The sequence below is a fragment of the Pantherophis guttatus genome, chromosome 4, assembly GCF_059756535.1.
Source record: "Pantherophis guttatus breed Tessera chromosome 4, ASM5975653v1, whole genome shotgun sequence".
NCBI lineage: Eukaryota > Metazoa > Chordata > Lepidosauria > Squamata > Colubridae > Pantherophis > Pantherophis guttatus.
In genome coordinates, this window is record NC_142066.1 from 112372180 (window position 1) to 112393014 (window position 20835).

At 35.9% G+C, this 20835-nt stretch overlaps 1 protein-coding gene across 3 annotated transcripts in view; it reads left to right on the forward strand.

Annotated features, from left to right (window-relative positions):
* ZNF385D (zinc finger protein 385D) overlaps positions 1–20835 on the forward strand; it is a 247063-nt gene that overhangs the window by 119817 nt on the left and 106411 nt on the right. For all 3 annotated transcript variants that reach the window (XM_060685761.2, XM_087892574.1, XM_034402057.2), the window contains one exon: positions 13061–13171. In XM_060685761.2, coding sequence (XP_060541744.1) covers positions 13061–13171 — 111 coding nt within the window. The remainder of the gene's footprint in view (positions 1–13060; positions 13172–20835) is intronic.

Sequence of the window (20835 nt, forward strand, 5' to 3'; positions counted from 1 at the left end):
TGAGGCTTGAGAAGAAAGCTGAAAGCGAAAGTCCTTCTGTTTGAATAGTTTAATACGTTACAAAGTATTTAAAACAATAGCGCTGGCTAGGAGTGAAGATAAAAATTCTTTTTTCATACTTCTTCCTTCTTAGAGACTTGATATTGATATTGTCTGGAGAGAAGTCTTTTTCTTTCAAAAGGGGGGAAAAATCTGTTTGTGTGGCAGGATGGCATTAAAACTGACAAAGCCAGATAACCAAGTTGTGGGGGGGGTCCCCCATTTATAAACCACATGAACAAGTTGTGAGTTTGCAGATGCAGAAGAATGGCTTTACAGACCTAAAGGAATTTGTACTGGAGGAGATGGCAAGACATGATAAGATCGTGAACCAGAGCCTTGAAAATTTTAGACAGGAAATTAAAGAGTTGGTTCAACAAAAGTATGATACCCTGAAGCAACATTTGAAAAGTTTCTTAGACGCAATTATGAGGACGGATAAAGAGATTAATCTAGAAATAGAGTCTAAAATGAAGGAAGTTGACGATAAGATTGATAATCTGGACAATAAAATACAAAGAATTGAAAATGATTTGATAAATATTCAAGATAATAGCTCAGAAGTAAAATCCAAAATAAAGGAAGCTGATTACAGGACCTATAATGCAGATAATATAAAACAAAGGATTGAAAAAGAAGTTACAATGATGCAATTCAGATTCATGGAATTTGCGGTTAGAATTAGGGGAATACAGGAAAAAAAAGACAAGATTTGAGAAAGGTGTCTGCTGAAGTTCTGGCTGGGATTTTAAAGGTTAGTTCTGAAGAGGTATCCTGCAAGATTGATAAGGCCTACAGAGTTAATTCTTGGGTGGCAAAGCAAAGGCAGTTGCCTAGAGATGTGGTGATTTACTTTACTGATAAAGAAATAAGAAATGATATCGTGCAAAAGTCTTTTAACTCCACTCTTGAAATGCATGGAAGGAAGATTTGGATATTTAAAGAGCTGCCGCCCAAGATGTTAAAAGATAGAAAGGATTTTGGATTTTTGGTGTCTGAGCTAAAGAAACAAAACATCCCATTCAGGTGGGATGTTCCAGTTGGTATAATACTGAGATATCAAGGAGAAAGATATCAACTAAATACTGTTGAAAAAGCAGAAGAATTTTACTACAAGGTTCTTAAAATGGGTTCAACATCTCCATGTATAACACATGAGGGAAATGAAGAAAAGCAAAATCAACAAGAGATTGAAATTCAGGCTAAGCAGATGGAGGTGGAGGTAATGGAAAAACAACAAGTTACAGAGGCCTTTGTGGATGAGCCACTTTTGGATTCTCCTTCAGAGGTCACAGTTGGACTACCTATAAATACAGGAGAGGCGGTTTTGAATTCTAATGTGATGACTTATCAAAATACAGACCAGCATGGAAATCAATCAGTTGATATACAACTCATAGAAAGGCAACCGGGATGGAGATTTAAGCCACAAAAAGTTAAGAAAAGAAGAAGCAGGTCCTACAAAAATAAAAATTTTTAGACTAAACAACAGTGTAATGCCAGTTACTTAAGAGACGATTGAATACATGAAAATGTAGTTGAGGCAAAGTATTGGTTTATACTATTTTGAGGAGAGTGACAAATCTCTGCAGTGCTGTACTTTTGGGATGTGGAAGACGGCCTTAAATTGAGTGGATTGGAACTTTCTATTTTGGACTCTTTGACAAATGGATTACGTTTATGCTGAGCTACAAGGCAAGAGAACTATGGGATTGGGGCATGCAGAAGATCTGGTTGTTACCCTAACACGGTGGTTGGAATTAATAATCTAGATGAAAAGACATTGCAAAAGACACTATATGGAATATAAATATAAAGTCACTCGGGTGGTTTTTTATATACGAAAACATTTACTATTGATGGGGGCAGATGGTAATTGAAGATACTGAACATACTGTTGGAACTTGAATTTGATGTTACCTTAACATGGGTGATGGAATTAACAATCCAGTTGAAAGACATTACAGAAGATATCATATGGATTACAAGCTTAAAGTCATTTGAGGATTTTATTTACATATGGAAATATTTTTTAGTGGTGTGGGCAGAAGAACAAAGATATTAAAAATATTATGTATGGTAGACCTGTAGGAAAGTGGGTGGAGATAGGTTAGTTTACTGATTGTTTAGTTTAAGAAAAGGGATGTTATGTTATATTAATATATGTAAAAGATTTGAATTAAGAGATATATGCATGGGGGAGGAGGAAAAGGGTAGATTATGAGTTGAAATTGCTAAATTAGGATTTATTATATAATTTTACAGCTGAATGTTACTTTGAAATGTATAGTATAAGGGGGATATAATAATATTGTTAGAAAGAAAGGGTCAGCATATGGAGGGTGGAGTAAAAGGATGGTAAAGTATTATATAATCTGTTATTAATCTGGGTTTTATTTTGGAGAAGCCACAGGGGGAGGGGAGGGGGAGGGGGGGTTAGGGAGGAGGGGGGGAAAAAGGGGGGAAAATCTGTATTTGTAAAACTTTTTCAATAAAAAAGAAAGAAAGAAAGAAACAGATGCTGCCTAGGCATAAAACTACCTTTATTAGGATGCCTTTAGTAACAGAATATTGCAAATCTGAACATGCTTCCCCTTCTCCTTCTTTTAACCTTAAAGTTTGCGGTGCTAGGAATAGGTGTTCTTTGTAAATATCTTCATATGGGCTTAATCAATGTTTGCTGTTTATTCCTTTCGCAATGAATCTTCACCGACTCCTTCAAGGCCTTTTTAAATACTCTCTGCAATGGGTATATCCACAATACTAGTGTGATATTGGGAAGTTTTTGGTGTTTTCTCAGCTTGTCTATTTGTTTGCAAGTGTTTCAGCTATGTAACATAACATGATAATGTTACTTGATTGAAACATTTGTAAACAAACAACTGAACTCAGAGAGCACCAACAACTACAAAGTACAACCCTCGGGTACAGACAGAGGTGGTATTCAGCAGGTTCTAACCACTTCTTGAGAACCGGTAGTGTAAATTTTGAGTAGTTCGGAAAATCGGTAAATACCACCTCTGACTGGCCCCGCCCCTATCTATTCTCTGTCTCCCGAGTTGATTGGGAGGAAATGGGGATTTTGCAGTAACCTTCCTTTGAAGTGGGGTGGGAATGGAGATTTTAGAGTATCCTTCCCCTGCCAATCCCACTAAACCATTCCAACCAAGCCATGCCCATCAAGCCATGCCACTCCCATCATGCCATGCCCATAGAACTGGTAGTAAAAAAATTTGAATCCCACCACTGGGTACAGATATTGTTTTCTATTAGACAACAATTTGACAATTTGAATCTGGCCATGAGAGCAGAATAAAATCAAGTATTTGGGATTCAGAGTAATCATTCACATTCAATCATTCAATCATTTTTTATGGATATACTGTATAAAGGCATTTTCTATTTGATTATTGTCAAAGTTGAGGACAGGACTTCATCTACCACTGGCAAATTTATTTTATTTGGTGGAAACAACCCATCATCTTCAAAAGAAGATGAAAGACCTACCATAAACTTAATATCTGGAAATGTAATAACTCATTCTTTATCTAAAGACAACCGAAAACTGTAAAACTGTAAATACTGATACAGTATTTTAGATAGAGTGTTACTATGTTTCAACATTTCCTTGATAAAAAATTATTTTCTCAACTTGAATGATGTTCTTACAATATATGAAAATGGATGTATGAATGGAATAATTTTCATGTTATGAATTTTATGAATTATATACATCACATTTAATTACAGTATAAATTATATAAACCATGATTAATTACAGTTAAGGTAGCATATACTAATCTCCATCCTTTAACTCCCTTTTCTTATACACCATCTTTAGAGTTTTTGTTGTCCCTGGGATTCTACCACCCACTGCTTCTTAACCGTGAAAACGTTAGGCTGCTCTACCACTATCATTTCTGTCCATCCTCTTTAGACAAGCAATAAGCATCCGTAAAATCTTTCCAAAGTTAATTTTAGATAATTAGTGATGTTCAGGATCATTTACCTTTACCATTACTTTCCTATTCAATAAAGTGTACCCATCCATTTTGGCTCATGCTAAAACAAATTAACAGTGTTTGGGTGGCATCTTGCTTATTAGTTGGCTGAAATAATTACCTAATGGCAGTGTCCATGCTCCTTCCTTGCTGTTAAGTATGATTTTATCAATGTCATGATATAGACATCTCATGCATCTTATCCAAACTCTCTAGGAGCTTGTACAATTCCAACTGTGCATAAGCTGTAATAAAATGAATGAATGAAAATTAATACATTACTATTCATTTATTTGGTAGGGTATTGGTAATAATAGGAAATAAAGGTTCCTCAATAAATGCTTTATATTGATTCAACATATGAAGCTCCAGACATCTGTACATGAATTACAATAGGACCTCAAAAATCAAGGTTATGCTGAAACTGATACATCCTTGAAGCAGGTTGTAATCAAAATTTCCCGATTCCTTTAAACCCAGTAGTTTCTCTTTTTGACAGTAGACATGAATGCTACATATCTCTGCTACAAAATTATGATTTCATCAGTCTGTTTCTATTAGTGAACAAGAAACCGTACAACCTTTGTAATATGCAAATAATTTATCAAAATTTGGGAACATACAGCAGTATTTTGGATTCACTAAAGTGTACTTACTGAAGATGGGGCAGTCATAAAGAAAAGCATCCAAAGGCCATTGGGATGCTGTTGATTACAGAAAAGCCAACCCAAAACCATCACCAACATGCTTATCACATCCCTGCAATGCATGCTGAATAATTCACATTCTTGCTGTAAGTTAGAGACATCAGTTTGTTATATAAATACTTTTTCTATGGCTGGTGGTGGCTGTGTAAAGGCATTTATGCAACTGTAATATTCTTAAAATACATTAAATGTTACTAAGCCATGCAGACAAATATGAATATAACATATTGCAAAGAGTCAGTACATAAAATCTCAGTCTTTTCAGCAATGTCTCCCTATGTGCCTGTGAGAAACTCTTGCTCTATCATTTCCGTCATTTGCTTTCTAATAAATATAACCCCCTCCCCCCCAATAACTCTACATTTTGTCTGCAGTAGTAAGTTAGGGACTATTTCAGTTTACTAGTAAATACCATTCTTGTCTTAGCAGCATACATCAGAAAAATCCTGTCTCATCAGACACCATGGTTTCAAGATCATAAAACCTGTCATCAGGGGATGTCCAGGGTTCAATCTTTATACTGAAGAAATGGGAAAATATAACCCTTGCTGCCCTCAAAAATGAGCAGTTTACTCCTCCAAGTCAACAGTTTAACTTGGATCATTTCATCAATAATCTATCTATGAACTATGTATCCATCATATATACTGGAATTGTGAGCAATAAAAGTACATCCAGCAAACCCTGGATTTATACATTTTTTCCACAAACTGAAGCATCCAGTCTCCTTACATTGCAGTCACCTAAATGTCTATGGTGATTCTCAATCATTCAGGTCATGGTTGTCCCAAAGGTATTTTGGGTACATTGCAGTCACCTACTTTCACCAGGGTATCAATAGCTGGCATATAGTTTAGTATGGTATATAGTTTAGTATGAAAAGTGATTTTCAAACAACATTCAAAATGGCTACTTCTAGATTTCAATGGATTCAGAAAACTTTCACGCTTTTAACCTTTTCATAGTCCTGCCTTCCTTTTTTCCTCCCTCTCTCCCTTCCCCCTCCCTCCCCTCCCTTTTTGGAATATGGTTGTTTTTTTTTAGCTAACATTTCTTGTACCAACAAATAAGATAGTAAGTTGAACGTCTGCAACAATCTGGTAATATGCAAGCTCTGGGGAGGAGCAGAGAGAATGGGGAGTGAGCAGTAGCTTTGAGCTTTGCTCTCCTTTTTGCTCTCTATTTTTATTTTATTTTTATTTATTTATTTTTTAAAAAACACTCTTTACTTTTAAATCAATTTTTAGCTTTTAACTTTTAAACTTAAAAAGTTTTAGTTTTACTACTTGAGAGGTTTTTACCCCAGTTTTTTACTCCAGCTAGTATAGCATTTAGTGAATGAGAGGAAAGCTTTCTCTACTAAGCAAACCAGCTATGCCTGGCTGCAACAATGCCCAGACAACCTACAAAAGATAAAAGACTTTTTTCAGATAACGAATATTGCAAAGATTAACTGGTAACTGGGAATTCCAGATGGCCTCTCCCAAGGGAAAGAAAAGAAAGACGGCACCCTGCTCACCAAATAATAAGAAAGGTGGAACCAATCCACAAAACCAACAGAAAACTGACGGATTTTGTCAACCTATACCATCAATAGTAAGTTGTGCATCCTCCCCCCCTCCCCTGCCGGATAGTTGCGAGGCATTGGCATTGTTTGGGGATTCTTCCCTGGAATGGGATCTGTAGGCACAGGCCAAAGAGAGCCAGTTAAGAAGCCAGTCAAAGGCTCGCTAACCCCTCCGTGTGATCGGATGACAAATGACTCAGCAACTTTAAGTGAGCCAACTCCATGCAGGATAAGGGCCTAGAGTTGGAGTTTTACAACTCCAATGAATTAGCTTTAGGACTTGAAAACCAGCTAAGTGATAGTATAAAGGATTTTATCAGCTGGCACAGTTTGCTCACTTCTCAGACAGTTTTGGCCATTTTTGACCAATTTGCAGAAGTGCATTTAAAGTTGGACTCTGTGAACAATTTATTGCTGCGGTACAGATGGGAAAAGCACAGGTAATTTCAACTGATTGCCAGAGAGAACAACCTACCCAGATACCATCAATGGTGCAATCGAGGGAAGGAGTAAGCAGACAGCATATTGACTGTAATCGTGGGGGGAAAAAAGATGGTGAGCTGGTTGGGCCTGAAATCTTGCAGCACAGGAATGGGGGGGGGGAATAGGTGATTGTTGAAGGAGCAGATTTTATTTTATTTATTTATTTTATTTTATTTTGAATTTGTATACTGCCCTTCTCCCTGAGGACTCAGGGCGGTGAACAGCCAAGTAAAAACATCAAGTACAAATATTAAAATACAGTTAAAATATATATATATATAAATTTGGCCCCATTAATTAAAAACAATAAACAAAACACTTAAAAACACTTAAAAAATTAGGCCAGCCCAGCTTGCTGGAAAAGGAAGGTTTTAAGGGCACGGTGGAAGGCACTGAGGTCTTGGATTCTCCTTATCTCTGGAGACAATTGATTCCAGAGGGTAGGTGCCCCCACAGAGAAGGCCCTCCCCCTGGGGGTCACCAGCCTGCACTGTTTGGCTGATGGCACCCCGAGGAGGCCCTCTCTGTGGGAGCGCACGGGTCGATGGGAGGTCGTCGGTGGCAGCAGGCGGTCTCGAAGATAGCTAGGCTCTATGCCATGGAGCGCTTTAAAGGTGATAACCAACACCAGTGCAGCTCGCGCAAGAGCAGTGTTACATGGGAGCGCCATGCTGCTCCCATCACTACCTGGGCTGCTGCGTTCTGGACCAGTTGGAGCCTCCGGGTGCTCCTCAAGGGGAGCCCCATGTAGAGAGCGTTGCAGTAGTCAAGGCGAGAGGTGACGAGGGCATGAGTGACTGTGCACAGGGAATCCCGATCAAGAAAGGGCCGCAACTGGCGGATCAGGCGAACCTGACAAAAGGTCCCCCTGGTTACTAGATTGTATTGAACATATATAATTCTGAGATAAATGCAGGTAGATGGACTTAAAAAAGATGGATAGTGACCTCTTTGTCACAGCTTACTTGAAGTGATAAGGGGGCAATAGATTTGGAAGCATATGAATATCTTCCACAACGTGATAATTATTCCAGAATTCTTTTTAAGTTCAAACAACAGCTCTTTCCTAGCCTGCTCATGTGAATGAGAGGATTCTTGGCTTTTTATCAAATTTTACCAACCCGAGTTTTTTCCAGTGGCAAAGTCAGCCCGCTGATCTGGAGAGCCCCCAGGGAGAGTGTTACAGTGCATGGGATGGCTGATTGGGAAAGTGAACTAAATGGGGAAAGCAAGTTAACTGAAACGGGGAAGAGAAATGTCGGTGAAGGTTTTGGATCCAGCTAGTGTGAAACTTCCTTCAATTGGCTTAATGCAAGATGAGACATTCGCTTCTGCCTGCTTGGAAACTTTTTCCTCACTTTCATTAACTGAGCAGCAAGAAGTACTTAATAAACTTAAAGAGATGAGGAAGCTGAAGCAGACCATTTCCGCTGCTGCTCCTTTGGCATTGATTGTTCTGCCCCCATCAAGGCATGACGCAGTTCCGGAGAATCAGCAGTTTATAAGCCCAGTAAGCCTGACGCCCACGTCTATACAGCACAAAGTGCCAGAGACAGCAGACCTAAGAGTGCAAAGTGCTGTGAGACGAACACCAGAGATGGAAGGCACCCAGGAAGGAATTCCCCAGTCCCCCTTAGTGACAAAGATGATTCCAAGAAACGATGTAAGCGCTGTGCCTCATGTAAAATCATTTACCGTGGAGGCAGAGATTAATAGAGCCTATGGATCTGCAAGCTCGAAACCAACAGGCAGAGTAATGACACCTAAACAGACTTGTGTGGAGCTCAGGCGATTAAATGGGTGTGTGAGCGTAAGTGAGGGAGGACAGGTGGGAGAGATTATTCAAAAAGCCTGACTAGCAAATAGCGAGCAATCATTTTCTTCAAGAATACACTTCCTCTCTTGGAATGTGGCAGGATGGAGAGGAAGCTGGTGCAGAGATGACTGTATTAAATTTTTAAACAGGTACCAAGTAATTGCCTTACAAGAATTAGCAATGGGTTAGCAGTGATGAGGCCCCCATTGAGCTCCCCAGGTTTAATATTTGGCAGTTGCCAGCAAAGATGGTAGCTATAAAGGGAAGACCCTCAAGAGGATTGTGCATCTTGGTAAAAGCTGAATTAGGATGGAAGGGAAATGACATATGCTCGGATCCCAGCCCTTTATTTTTACAAGCAATCCATTTGGTGTATGAAGGGATGTCAATGGTATTTGTAAATGTGTTTGTTAATCCAGCAATGGGCGATTTGTGGGAGGCACTAGAGGAAAAAATATTAGATATATGTAAAAAATTTATAAAAACACCTTTAATTTTGGCAGGGGATTTTAACGCTCGTGTAGGTCCCTCATTGGAGCCTTTTATTGAAAATGATACAATTCCAGATGGATATTTACATAACCAACAATCATGGGACTCTCAAGATAGGAAAAATAATAAAGATGGGGGGAAATTTCTAACAATGATATACAACTGTAACCTTCAAATTGTAGGCCAGTACTCAGAAGCTAAAAGGTATCCCATAACTTTTTTGGCCCTAAGGCATGTAGCTCTATTGATTACTTCTCACAGCTTAGTATCAGGGGCAACTTTGGTCTTGACATTACCAAGGCCAGAAAGTGATCATCTTCCGATTGAGACGTCCCTGGCAATCCCTTCCGACTTAAAGAAAAGGAATCAAACAATTCAACAAATAGGCTTCAACTTAGAAATAGCCCATGAGAGAATACTAACATGGAAGAGGGTTGATAGTAAAGCAGTGACAGAATTCATGAATTCACCACGTATGGAAGCCTTAGCGCATATATGCTCAAATAGTATGGATAAACAAGAGCTTATAGTATATATTTGTGGAAATATGCCGCAAATTGAAGCATTTTTTCATGACTACCAAGCCAATGGGCCAGTTTGATTCTAGTTACTCAACATGGTTTGATAATGACTGCAAGGAAAGGAAAAAACATCTTAGGAAATCACTTAGGAGATACTTAATCAGCCCAAACATGGAATTACAGAAGGAGTATATCACCATAAGGCAGAAATACAAGCAGTTATTGAAGAGGAAAAAGGCCTCTTATATTGACAACTTATGGGCTGACCTAGAATAGGCAGCAAAGCTGGCTTCACCCACACTTTTCTGGTTGGAGGTCTCAAAAATTATTAGAGATAGAAAATCAGTAAGTGACCCAAACATTACTGCAGAAAGTTGGGAGAAGCATCTGGCCACTCCAGTAGCAGCGGAAAGCTCTGATGAGGTGATATCCTCTCTGAGCTTGATACAGGGATATGAAGCCTTACCCCAGTGGGGTAAATCATGGAGGTAAGGTGTTTAATTTCCCCGCTGAAGACAAATAAAGCTCCAGGACAGGATGCGCTCCCGGCATCGTTATTTAAAGATAACATAGCCTGGTGGGCGCCTGTCCTGGTGGGTCTCTTTACTTTTATCAATAGAACAGGGCAAATTCCTGTCAGTTGGCGTTCATCAATAATTATTCCATTATATAAAAAAGGGCTCTAGCGATAACCCAGATAATTAGTCTAATTAATATATTAGACTAATTAGTCTAATTAGTCTAATTGATATATCAGCAAAAATTTATGCTAAGTATTTACTTCATAAATTAGAAGATTGGGCAATGAGAAATATCATTTTAGTTGAAGAACAGACAGGCTTCAGGAGAGGAAGATCTACTATAGATAATTGTTTTGTGTTGGACCATCTAATAACAAAGTTTAAGTTTTGGAAAAAACCACTGTATGTGGCATTCATAGACTTGAAGGCAGCCTTCGACACAATTGATAGACAAATTTTATGGGATAAATTAGAGGCCATGAGAATAGAAAAGAAATTGTTATATCTAATTACAATCTAATTAGATTGTTATACATGGCAACCCAGTAAGAGTTTGAGTGAACAGGACAGGATCGGTAACAAATGCAATCCAAAGGTTGCAATTTAGCCCCAACACTTTTTAATTTATATTTAAATGACCTTCCAAAATGTTTGGAAGACATATTACTCCATGGGCCTAGTATAGGAACACGACAGGTAAATTGCTTGTTATATGCCGATGATATAATTTTGCTGTCGGCCTCACAGGTGGGGCTACGAAGGTCACTCGGGAGGTTGGCAGCATATTGTATAAAAAAATTGCTTGACAATTAACGTAGAGAAGTCAAAGGTAATGATATTTAGCAGGCAACAAAAGATGAGGAGATGGGTTTTAAATGGCAGAAGAATAGAACAAGTTCAGTCATTTACTTATTTAGGGCTTGTTTATTTGTTTGACTAGAAGCCATTCAAGGTGCCTTTCAGCTCTAATCTGATTGACTGAACCTATTGTATTGTATTCTTAGTTGCCATTAAGACAACCTGAAAATTAGAGAAGTTCATCCTCTACTTTGAAATCAACCAGATAGCATCTTTTTTTTCCATCCAGGACTTAGTTGAACGATGTTTTAACTTCTTCAGACCAATTTCCTCTTTTCTTAAGTGTGATTGCTAACTGTAAATCAGCATTCAAACGTATCTTCATCACTCTGTAAGGCAAGAGGAAAAATTGGAATTTCCTTCCTATCTAAACGAATTAACCTGTAGCGGTCTGACTGGAACAAGAAAGCTGAGAGAAACAGACTTCATAACTTTTTTTAAAGCTCATCCTAATCTGTAGGTGAAGAATCTTGATTGTTCTATTTTGTTTTTTCTTGATAAGGCTTTGCTATGCTAAATTCCAAAAGCTCTCTGTTACTTTAGATAATTTTTCTATGTAATTAGAGTCCTTCTGTGATCTTCTTTTCCTGCAAAGAGCACTATGGGATATAGTCAAATTCAAACAGAAACCAAAGGACTTGAGGAAACTGACATATCTTATTCATATCCATTTTTTTTCGCAGCAGGTTTTTTTTTTGGAGACAAAATTTTCTCATGTCTTGTTTTTATATTCTAGTTTTCATGGATATTTAATTTCAATTTTTTATCCTGCCTCTCCTGTGTTGTTGTTGTTGTTGTTTGTTTTGTTTGGCAGTTGATATGTATTCAATAGATGAAAGTGAGGATATATATTTTTATATATCTAATGCTTCCAATGAGCGAATTCTCAAGTATATTTTGTAAATGAGAGCTATGTGAAACACAAAAGTTAGGCTGCTTCCACTCTATAAAATAAACATTGAAAAAGTTGAAGGAAGTTTGAAGTCATTCACTACAAATAAGACACCATACTGTAGTCATTAATTATTATGGAACTAAAACTGAGGCATCCTAATATTAGGCATTGTGATCCAATCTTCTGAGAGATACCAATTTTTATGTAACCAGAATAATAAATTCACCTAATTCAATCTATGTAGGAAAAATGAATAAGTACAGCACTTACGTGATTATGATGGAGGAAAAAAACCCATGATTTCTCCACATGGGCAATAAACTGTTTCTTTTAAATATAACTTCCCTGGTTTTGTTTGGGTCTTAAAGCAAACATATCTGCATGTTAACTAAAGTGACCAGGAAAAGCGGATTTGGATGTAGACATTTCTACTTTGAAAAATGCAGTTTGATTTCTCAAGACAGAATTATTTTTCCAAATATAACTCCATCAATTGCAACATTTAATGAAATCATGATAGACACATGAGAATGTTGGAATTATATTAGAATGTTACTGTTTTTCTTAGAGCTTTCTTCCAGGAATGGTTTTTCATCCATTAATTTCCTAGATAAAAGTTAAGATAGCCTTCCCAACATATATAGTATCTATAGGATCTGATGTGATATATGTACCAGCAACTATACAAAGAACTGAAAAAAAGTGAGTAGTGAACAAAGAAAATTAAAGGAAGGTGTTAAAGACAAGATAAGGAAGTCAACTAAATCTAGAACTAATTCACACCAAGGATCACTTACTATACCAGTTAGTACTTTTCTGTAGTTATAAAATATCTTTCCTTCTACCTCATCTTTTGTTAACCTTTAATGTTTTGATTCTGTCTGTGAGGATCTCAATTCCATCTAACTTCAATTGTCTCATCATTCTCTTTTCTTGATTAATATACTCTTTCTTCATTTATTCTTCCCTTCTCACCCTTCATCAGTACATTCATACACAGGTATAAACACATATACGTAGACATACACATACCTATATTTGTATAAACATATACAAAAAGTATAGGCCCCATATTTGGGAAGTGCACAAATTTAATTTAATCTTGTTCACAACGGTAGCTTAATGCCTAGAAAACAACTTTTTTCCCCTTCTTATTGCAGATGGATCCAATTCAAAAAGCTGTAATAAATCATACATTTGGGGTTCCTCTTCCTCACAGAAGAAAGCAAACCATCTCTTGCAACATATGCCAATTGAGATTTAATTCAGATGTAAGTAAACAAGTTATATCTTTAACATGCATGCATTAAATACATGTATTTTTCCAATGAAAGTTGTGTGATAGCATGTTCCATTAGAATAATGGATATATTGTATGTGATTTCTTGATATCTATTGCCCCAGCTTTTATTCGTGGATTACTTTTCTGAGATTTGAAGTTTTTCTTTTGTTTTATTAATATATATTGTTGCCTTCTCATTCCAAGTGGAATGATGACTATGTGCTCCTCTTTGCACCTGCATTCCTTAACATTTGATATTCATCTTTAGGGAATTGGGATCTATACCTGTGGTTGTTTATGCTTAGTTTTGCATGTATTCTATTGTAGCTGCTTAAATTTCAGTAATAATAGAATTTGACTACTTTATTAAATCTATTCTTCAAATTCAATTTTAGTGACAGGAATGCAAAAAGTACAGCCCTTCATGGACTGTTGTATATCAAACATGGCACACCTATCTCCTGTGGTTTAAAGCCTAATATCACATCTATCTTTCTCCAGATTTAGTGAATATAAATTTATGCTGGGGGAAAAAGAAGTATTAAAATAGATAGCAGAAAATGTAATCTTCTTGTGCTCTTTATCTCCAAGGCAAGTTCTGAAGCAAATAATAAATACACAATTCATTAACATGCCATTATTGTACCATAAGTTACACTTTTATTATTGAGACTCCAACATATTGTTATGTTAGTACCTTATCTCACTCATTTGCTTTTACTATTGCTTTGTATGTTTAAATTTTGCTGGTCATTGACCAAATAAACATTATTTATATTACAGTTCATTATTATTTTTCCATAAAATTATTATTTTGATTTAATTATTCTAAACATTTTCAAGAGTTGACTAAAATATTATGAACAAGAGAAGGTTTTTTGAGATATATTCTATTGAAATTGGAATATATCTGCATATATGTTGAGCAAAATATTATATCTCCATAATATGTTGTTCAATAGTAGGATATACACTACTAAAGAAAAAGGAATACTCACACAAAGCTTTTTTAAAAAAAGAATAGACAATATGAAAGGCAATTATTAAAGGAGGTGCACACAAAACAATCTGCTTATTTTTACTTTTCATTTTTCCTTCATTCCCACCGTTCTTTGGAGTATACATCCTCACAAAATTCTTACAGTAATATGCTCATTTGAGATTAAAAAATAGATTAAGGTTAGGATTACAGTTAAGGTGAAAAAATTCTCTCTTAATGGAAGGAAGTCTTCATTTGTTTGATTTATAAACAAAGAAAAACTTGCACCTGTCTTAAGTCACGTAGATCTATTTTCAAATAAAACTGTTCATGGCTATAAAAAAATAGTGAATTTATGACTGAATTGATGTGACTGGATTTATCCTGAAGATGTACATGATAAATAAATTAGACACATTTCAATATTCTCAGCAAGATAAAAGATTTTTTTAAATTACTTTTGAAATTAATATATTTCTTGATGCAGAAAAATTATTTGATAATTTGAAATTACATTTAAATGATTTTTATTTATTTATTTATATATTTATTTGAACTTATATACCGCCCTTCTCCCGAAGGACTCAGGGCGACGTACAGCCAGAATAAGAACACACAAATAGAAAATTTAATAACAATTTAAAATATATATTAAACAATATGGCCCGTAACTAATTAAAAACCCATTTTTAAACGTCAAGAATTAAAAATTAAAAATTAAAAGTTAAAAAGAATTAGAATTAGGCCAGCCCGGCTTGTTGGAACAAAAGAGTCTTGAGGGCATGGCGGAAGGTGCGTAGGTCTGGGATCCTCCGAATCTCCAGGGGCAATTTGTTCCAGAAGGCAGGTGCCCCCACAGAGAAGGCACTCCCCCTTGGGGTCACCAGTCGACATTGCCTGACCGATGGCATCCGGAGGAGACCCTCTCTGTGGGAGCGTACTGGCTGGTGGGAGGTTATTGGTAGCAGAAGGCGGTCTCGTAGGTATCCAGGTCCTAAGCCATGGAGCGCTTTAAAGATGTTAACCAACACCTTGAATCGCACCTCGAAGACCACCAGTTAAGAAAACACATACTGTATTTTTTGGAGTATAAAACACACTTCCCCCCCCACCTAAAAGAGTGTGAAAATTTGGGTGCATCTTATACACCGAATGTAGCCCTGCCCATCCACCAACCCCCACCCTTCGGCCTCCGTGTGTCCTCTCAAACAGAGCTTTTGGAGGCTGCAAATGCAGCCTCTCAAACGGAAAGCCTCTCAAGCTGCTTCCAAAAGCTCCAAAAACTCTGTTTGCAGAGAAGCTTCTCTTTGCAAAGGCGTGTGCACTCTCACAACCAACAAACCTGTTGCTAAACTTCACCTCGGGGAATAGCTGATTGGGGGTATTCCGGGAGGTGATCCACCCGCCAATCAGCTGTTCATACTGAATCAGGTTAATGTGTTGAAGCCGACCAGGATGTTTGCTAAGGACGCTAGCCAAATGAATACCGATGGATGCTGATGGGCAAGGCAGAATTTTTTTTTCTTATTTTCCTCCCCCTAAAATAAGGTAAGGTATACTCCAAAAAATATGGTACTAATTTATACTCCTATATTTATAAGGAAAGCTGGGTTCTTAGTGCTGCTTTGCATGATAGATAACTTTGCATGTTAATGTATAACTGTATCATCTCAATTATCCTACTATCCTTGAACTCTAATGGAAGATAACTTTGCATGTTAATGTATAACTGTATCATCTCAATTATCCTACTATCCTTGAACTCTAATGGAAAAGGCTAATTCAACTGGGCAAAACATTGTTTCAAAGTAGATTTGCTTTAAAAAAAAAGAGATGTAACACATTGAAAAGTCCTGCAAAATGCCATCTTACAGCATCTTTTTTATACATAACATTTATTGTTTTTATCAATGTGTAAAATACAAAGAAAAATAAAAATAGGATATTAAGGGAAGAAAAAAGAAAGGGGGAAAGAAAATATGAGGTACAAGGGAAGAAAGAAAAACATGTTGATTTCTGACTCTTTTTAGCACAGTACAAAATAACATTACAACCTCAACTTTTTACATTTACACATTAGTATATAACTAACCAGTTCTATAACAACAAATCTATCTAATCAGCAAAACCAAAATCAAAGTTTTTTTATCACAAGTACAAAATCCAGAAGTGATATCCAAATAAAAAACATAAATATAGTCTCCTCTTTGAATAAACAATCAATTTAACCATTACTGCTTTATCTTCCTCGCTGTTGAAATAATATTTATTTCTATTTGCACTTAATAATCTTTATAAACTATCACTATTTTTATTAACAAAATTCACTATATTTTTTCAGATTCTTTAACCTTAAAAGAAAAAATATTTTTTCATCTATCATAAAACACCAAGCTTTTCTTAAAAACATTTTAAAATAAAAACATTCTAATACATTTTTTTAAACTTCCTCTTAGCATACATACTTTAAAGTTCACTTTCAGTCCAATAAAATTCCAATTAACTCATTAAATTTAGATCACTCCCTCCAAGTTACCATCATACAATTCTTCTTCTTCTTGTATACATCCTTTTTAAAGTGCTAGATTCTTTAAGCTAGTATATCTTTTTTTATAACTTTCTCTTAACAGATATTTTCAAATACTTTCATAATATTTTACAAACATTAGGAATTACTTAAACATTATATACATTTGAATACATTTTCAAATTTTAGATTAAGACTTTCTTTCAATTACAGATATCAAACCAATGAAAATCCATACTAATTCCAAGTTTAAGTCACTCCTTCCAGCTTTTTAATAATTTGCTCCTCCATCTTCTTAAATTCCTCTTTTGTCAAAAAGTAGCTTTTTTGTAAGTCACTTAAAAATTGCTGACCCATCAGGAAACATAAAAATCAGAAAGTTTTAGTTTTAGCCATCCACAGCAAAACAGACCATGCTACAAATTACTAAAAATAATAAACTAGAACCACAACTACCTGCCCTTATATTTCTCCATCATTTTTTTAAAAAAAGATAGTCCATACTTCCTTCTTTTAGCTTGCCTTAGCAGCCTTCTTCCTTGTTTAACAAGAAGAAATCCACAAAATGGTGCAGATCTTCAAAAAGGAATAGCAAACTGCAGCTTAAAAAGCCTCTTTTACCTTAATAATGATTAAAAATGATTAAGAAATGAAAGATACCACTTATTGTCTGTTTGAAAAATAAATTCCCAAAATGGCTGCTTCTTCAACCATGAACTAATTGCTCCCCCACCCTCTGCTTTCAGCACACAAGCTGCTTCAAAGCGCAGCTCCTGAAGCTATCTGCAGAAAAACTGGATTAAATTAAAATTATTGCTTCTTAAAGTAAATCAAGGCACAGTGCAAAGACGACAGGGCATTTAGATTTTACTTTAAAGTGCATGATTAAGATAAAAATTATCCATCATTTTTCAATTCCCAAAGGCCTCATATCATGGCAGTGGAATTGGTGGCACAATTGCCAATTTATTTCAATAATAATAAATAATACAAAAGTTCAAAATAGGTATATTAAAATTTCTGCAGAATTTAAAACATTTGATTTGTACCTAGCCTATCCCAAGTTCTGAAAGAACAAAAAAAAAATGACCTATTATTTTTCGATAAAATGCCCAAGTTATCAGGCATGCCTCTTTGCCCAACAGAGGCCTAAAAAATGTCATAAAATATTGGGGTCCACCTTCAAACATTGCCTAATTGTTCAAAAAGCAAGTAATTATAGAAAAAAACTTTATGCAACTCTTTTGTTTTAAACTCTTTTGCCAAGTATATAAAGTTATATTATAAAGCATAGATTACATGGGGTATATTTAAAAGCTAAAACTTTATAAAAGGCATTTATGCTGATCAGACTAGGAGTTAGCTAGGAGTCTGTCTCTTTATGAAAGCAGTAATAGAAGTTTATGGGAAAAGGAGGATATAAAATGTCATAAGTAAAAGAACACTGGCGAAAACACAACTTTTTCCAAAAGTCCTCATCATTTCTCAAAGCTAATATGGACGTTCAAACCTGTTAGCTTGAATGTCTCACTTGGCCTGTGGAAGTGTAAACTGCAAAATCTATTATTGGAGTAGAAGGATCAATGGTGTATCCATTAGCAGGACAACTCCAGCAAGAGAGTTGAGCAAATAACTTAACAGACATAGTATCCAACACTTATGCCTGTAGGTATGCTATGAAACTTAAATGTCTACAGTACTAAAATTTTGAAAGAAAGAACATATCATTAGCTCAGTCCAGTGCACAACAGTCTGATCCTGAATTACCTTTGCCACCAGTGGTGAAATCCAAATATTTTTACTACCGGTTCTGTGGGCGTAGCTTGGTGGGTGTGGTGTAGCTTGGTGGGCCTGGCAGGAGAAGGATACTACAAAAATCTCCATTCCCACCCCACTCCAGGGGAAGAATATTGCAAAATCTCCATTCCTACCTCACTCTGGGGCCAGCCAGAGGTGGTATTTGCCATTTTTCTGAACTACTCAAAATTTCCCCTACCGGTTCTCTGAACTGCTCAAAATTTCATCTACCAGTTCTCCAGAACCTGTCAGAACCTGCTGGATTTCATCCCTGCTTTACCCTCATTTGTTGATATCCACAGTAATCAAAGACAGAGAACTCTATGAAGGAAGGGGCTCGAATTGTCTCTCTTCTTGGAAATGCATATTGTAACAAGTAAAACCCAAGTTAATTCTATTCATTTTTCTTAATTATTAGATAACTTCACTGGAGCACTCTTAATTCGTGATAGATTTTTTCAAAATGCAGTCAATGTGATCTCTACTTTCAGAAATGTAAAACACTGTGGATCCTGAACAGACAGCTGATACAGATGTATTGTTGCCATCAGCCTTAAATTCTTCAATAGGAATATTGAGCCTTTGGCATTTAATTTCTGAAGTCGAGAGGCATCTTCAAAGGTTTTTTAAAATAGTTGGGTCCATCTCGTTAAGTCAGCTCTATGAAAATGGGAAAGTAAGAGGGTTTTTTTCCTCTTCATCTGAACATGTTAAGTCATTCCTCGTTTGTTTTTCTTCTTAACTGGTAGTATTGAACAATTAAAGATGGGTTAGAAGAAAATTGCTGCCATTAGTTGCACGCTCAGGAGCCCTAGTTTCCTTTCCTCAGGGAATTGCATATAGCCTGCTCAGTCTGATTCAGGAGTGGGCAGCATCACAGATATTGAAGGTACCTGCAGTGCTGCCCAATACATTCGATACTAAATACAAGGTGGAGTAGTGCCCCATCTTGTGGAAATTGCACATGGATTTCCTCCAGAAATTATGTCACTATTACGTTCCATTTTTAAGAGACAAAGTTCAAAGACTCTTAACAAGATAATGTTTTATTTCAAGAATATTACTGGCAGATCACATTACTTGTTTATTAAGTTGATCAGTAACATCACATTATGTTCTATGATACATTATTAAAACAGGAGAGAGCGGCAGCTCTTTCAGTCTCTACTGAATTGTAGTATGATTGTAGTAATTAGTAGCATATGACAATTACAGCATAATCCCTTATTATGTGTATGTGTGAGTGTGTATATATATAACTATAAGATTTAACTATAATGTATGAATCAGTTTTATTAAAGAAACTATGGATAAAATTCACTCTTAGTATAAGGACAACTGTGAGCTGTATAAATAATATTCTTTAAGGCCATATGCATTCTATTTATTTTATTTATTTATTTATTTATTTATTTACTTACTTACTTATTTATTTATTTATTTGTCAAGAACATACTAGGTAATAAGTATAAACATGGATTGAATACATAAAATAGATACAAGTAGAGGAAACATTAGGACACGGACGGTAGGCACGCTGGTGCTCTTATGCACATCCCTTACAGACCTCTTAGGAATGGGCTGAAGACAACAGTAGACAGTCTTAGGTTAAAATTTTAGAAGTTTTGGGATGAAACCACAGTCAGATACTGCATTCCAGGCATTGACCACTCTGTTGCTGAAGTCGTATTTTCTGCAGTCGAGTTTGGAGTGGTTCACTTTAAGTTTATATCTGTTGTGTGCTCATGTATTGTTGTGGTTGAAGCTAAAGTAGTCATTGACAGGGAGGACATTGTGAGTTTACATTGTGAGAATACATGAAAATTGACTAAATTCTCAGTTTGGAGCTATGCTTTATTTCAGCATGACACGTTTTGTTTGTTTATTTTAGTTTCTGATTTGATGTGAGTTGCAAATAAAATTAAAAGACTAAAATTGCCATAAGGGAATTACTTTCCCCTGAATAGAACCCCCAAAATTCACTTTTAAATGAATTCCCTAGGGCTGTCAGAAATAGTTTTTCTGCAAGAATAAGCATGAAAATGTATTCATAATATTGACCTATACTCTTAAATAACAGATAGATGTTTAAAAATGACTTTTAAACTGTGTACGTGTTGTTCTATTAGATTTATAGAAATGTAAGCATTCGGTTACAGAAATATTTGAATTTTTTTGTATATATGTATTTTAGTTTGTTGTAAACATAAAATATCTTTTTTATACTTGCAAGGAAATATTGAGGGTCGAGGGCTACACTGAATGGATTTATCCTTTTTTTTTTAAAGGATTGTTTCCTCTGCATCAGTAGTCTTGTCATGATAATTAACTTTTTTCCTCAGTGAGCTAC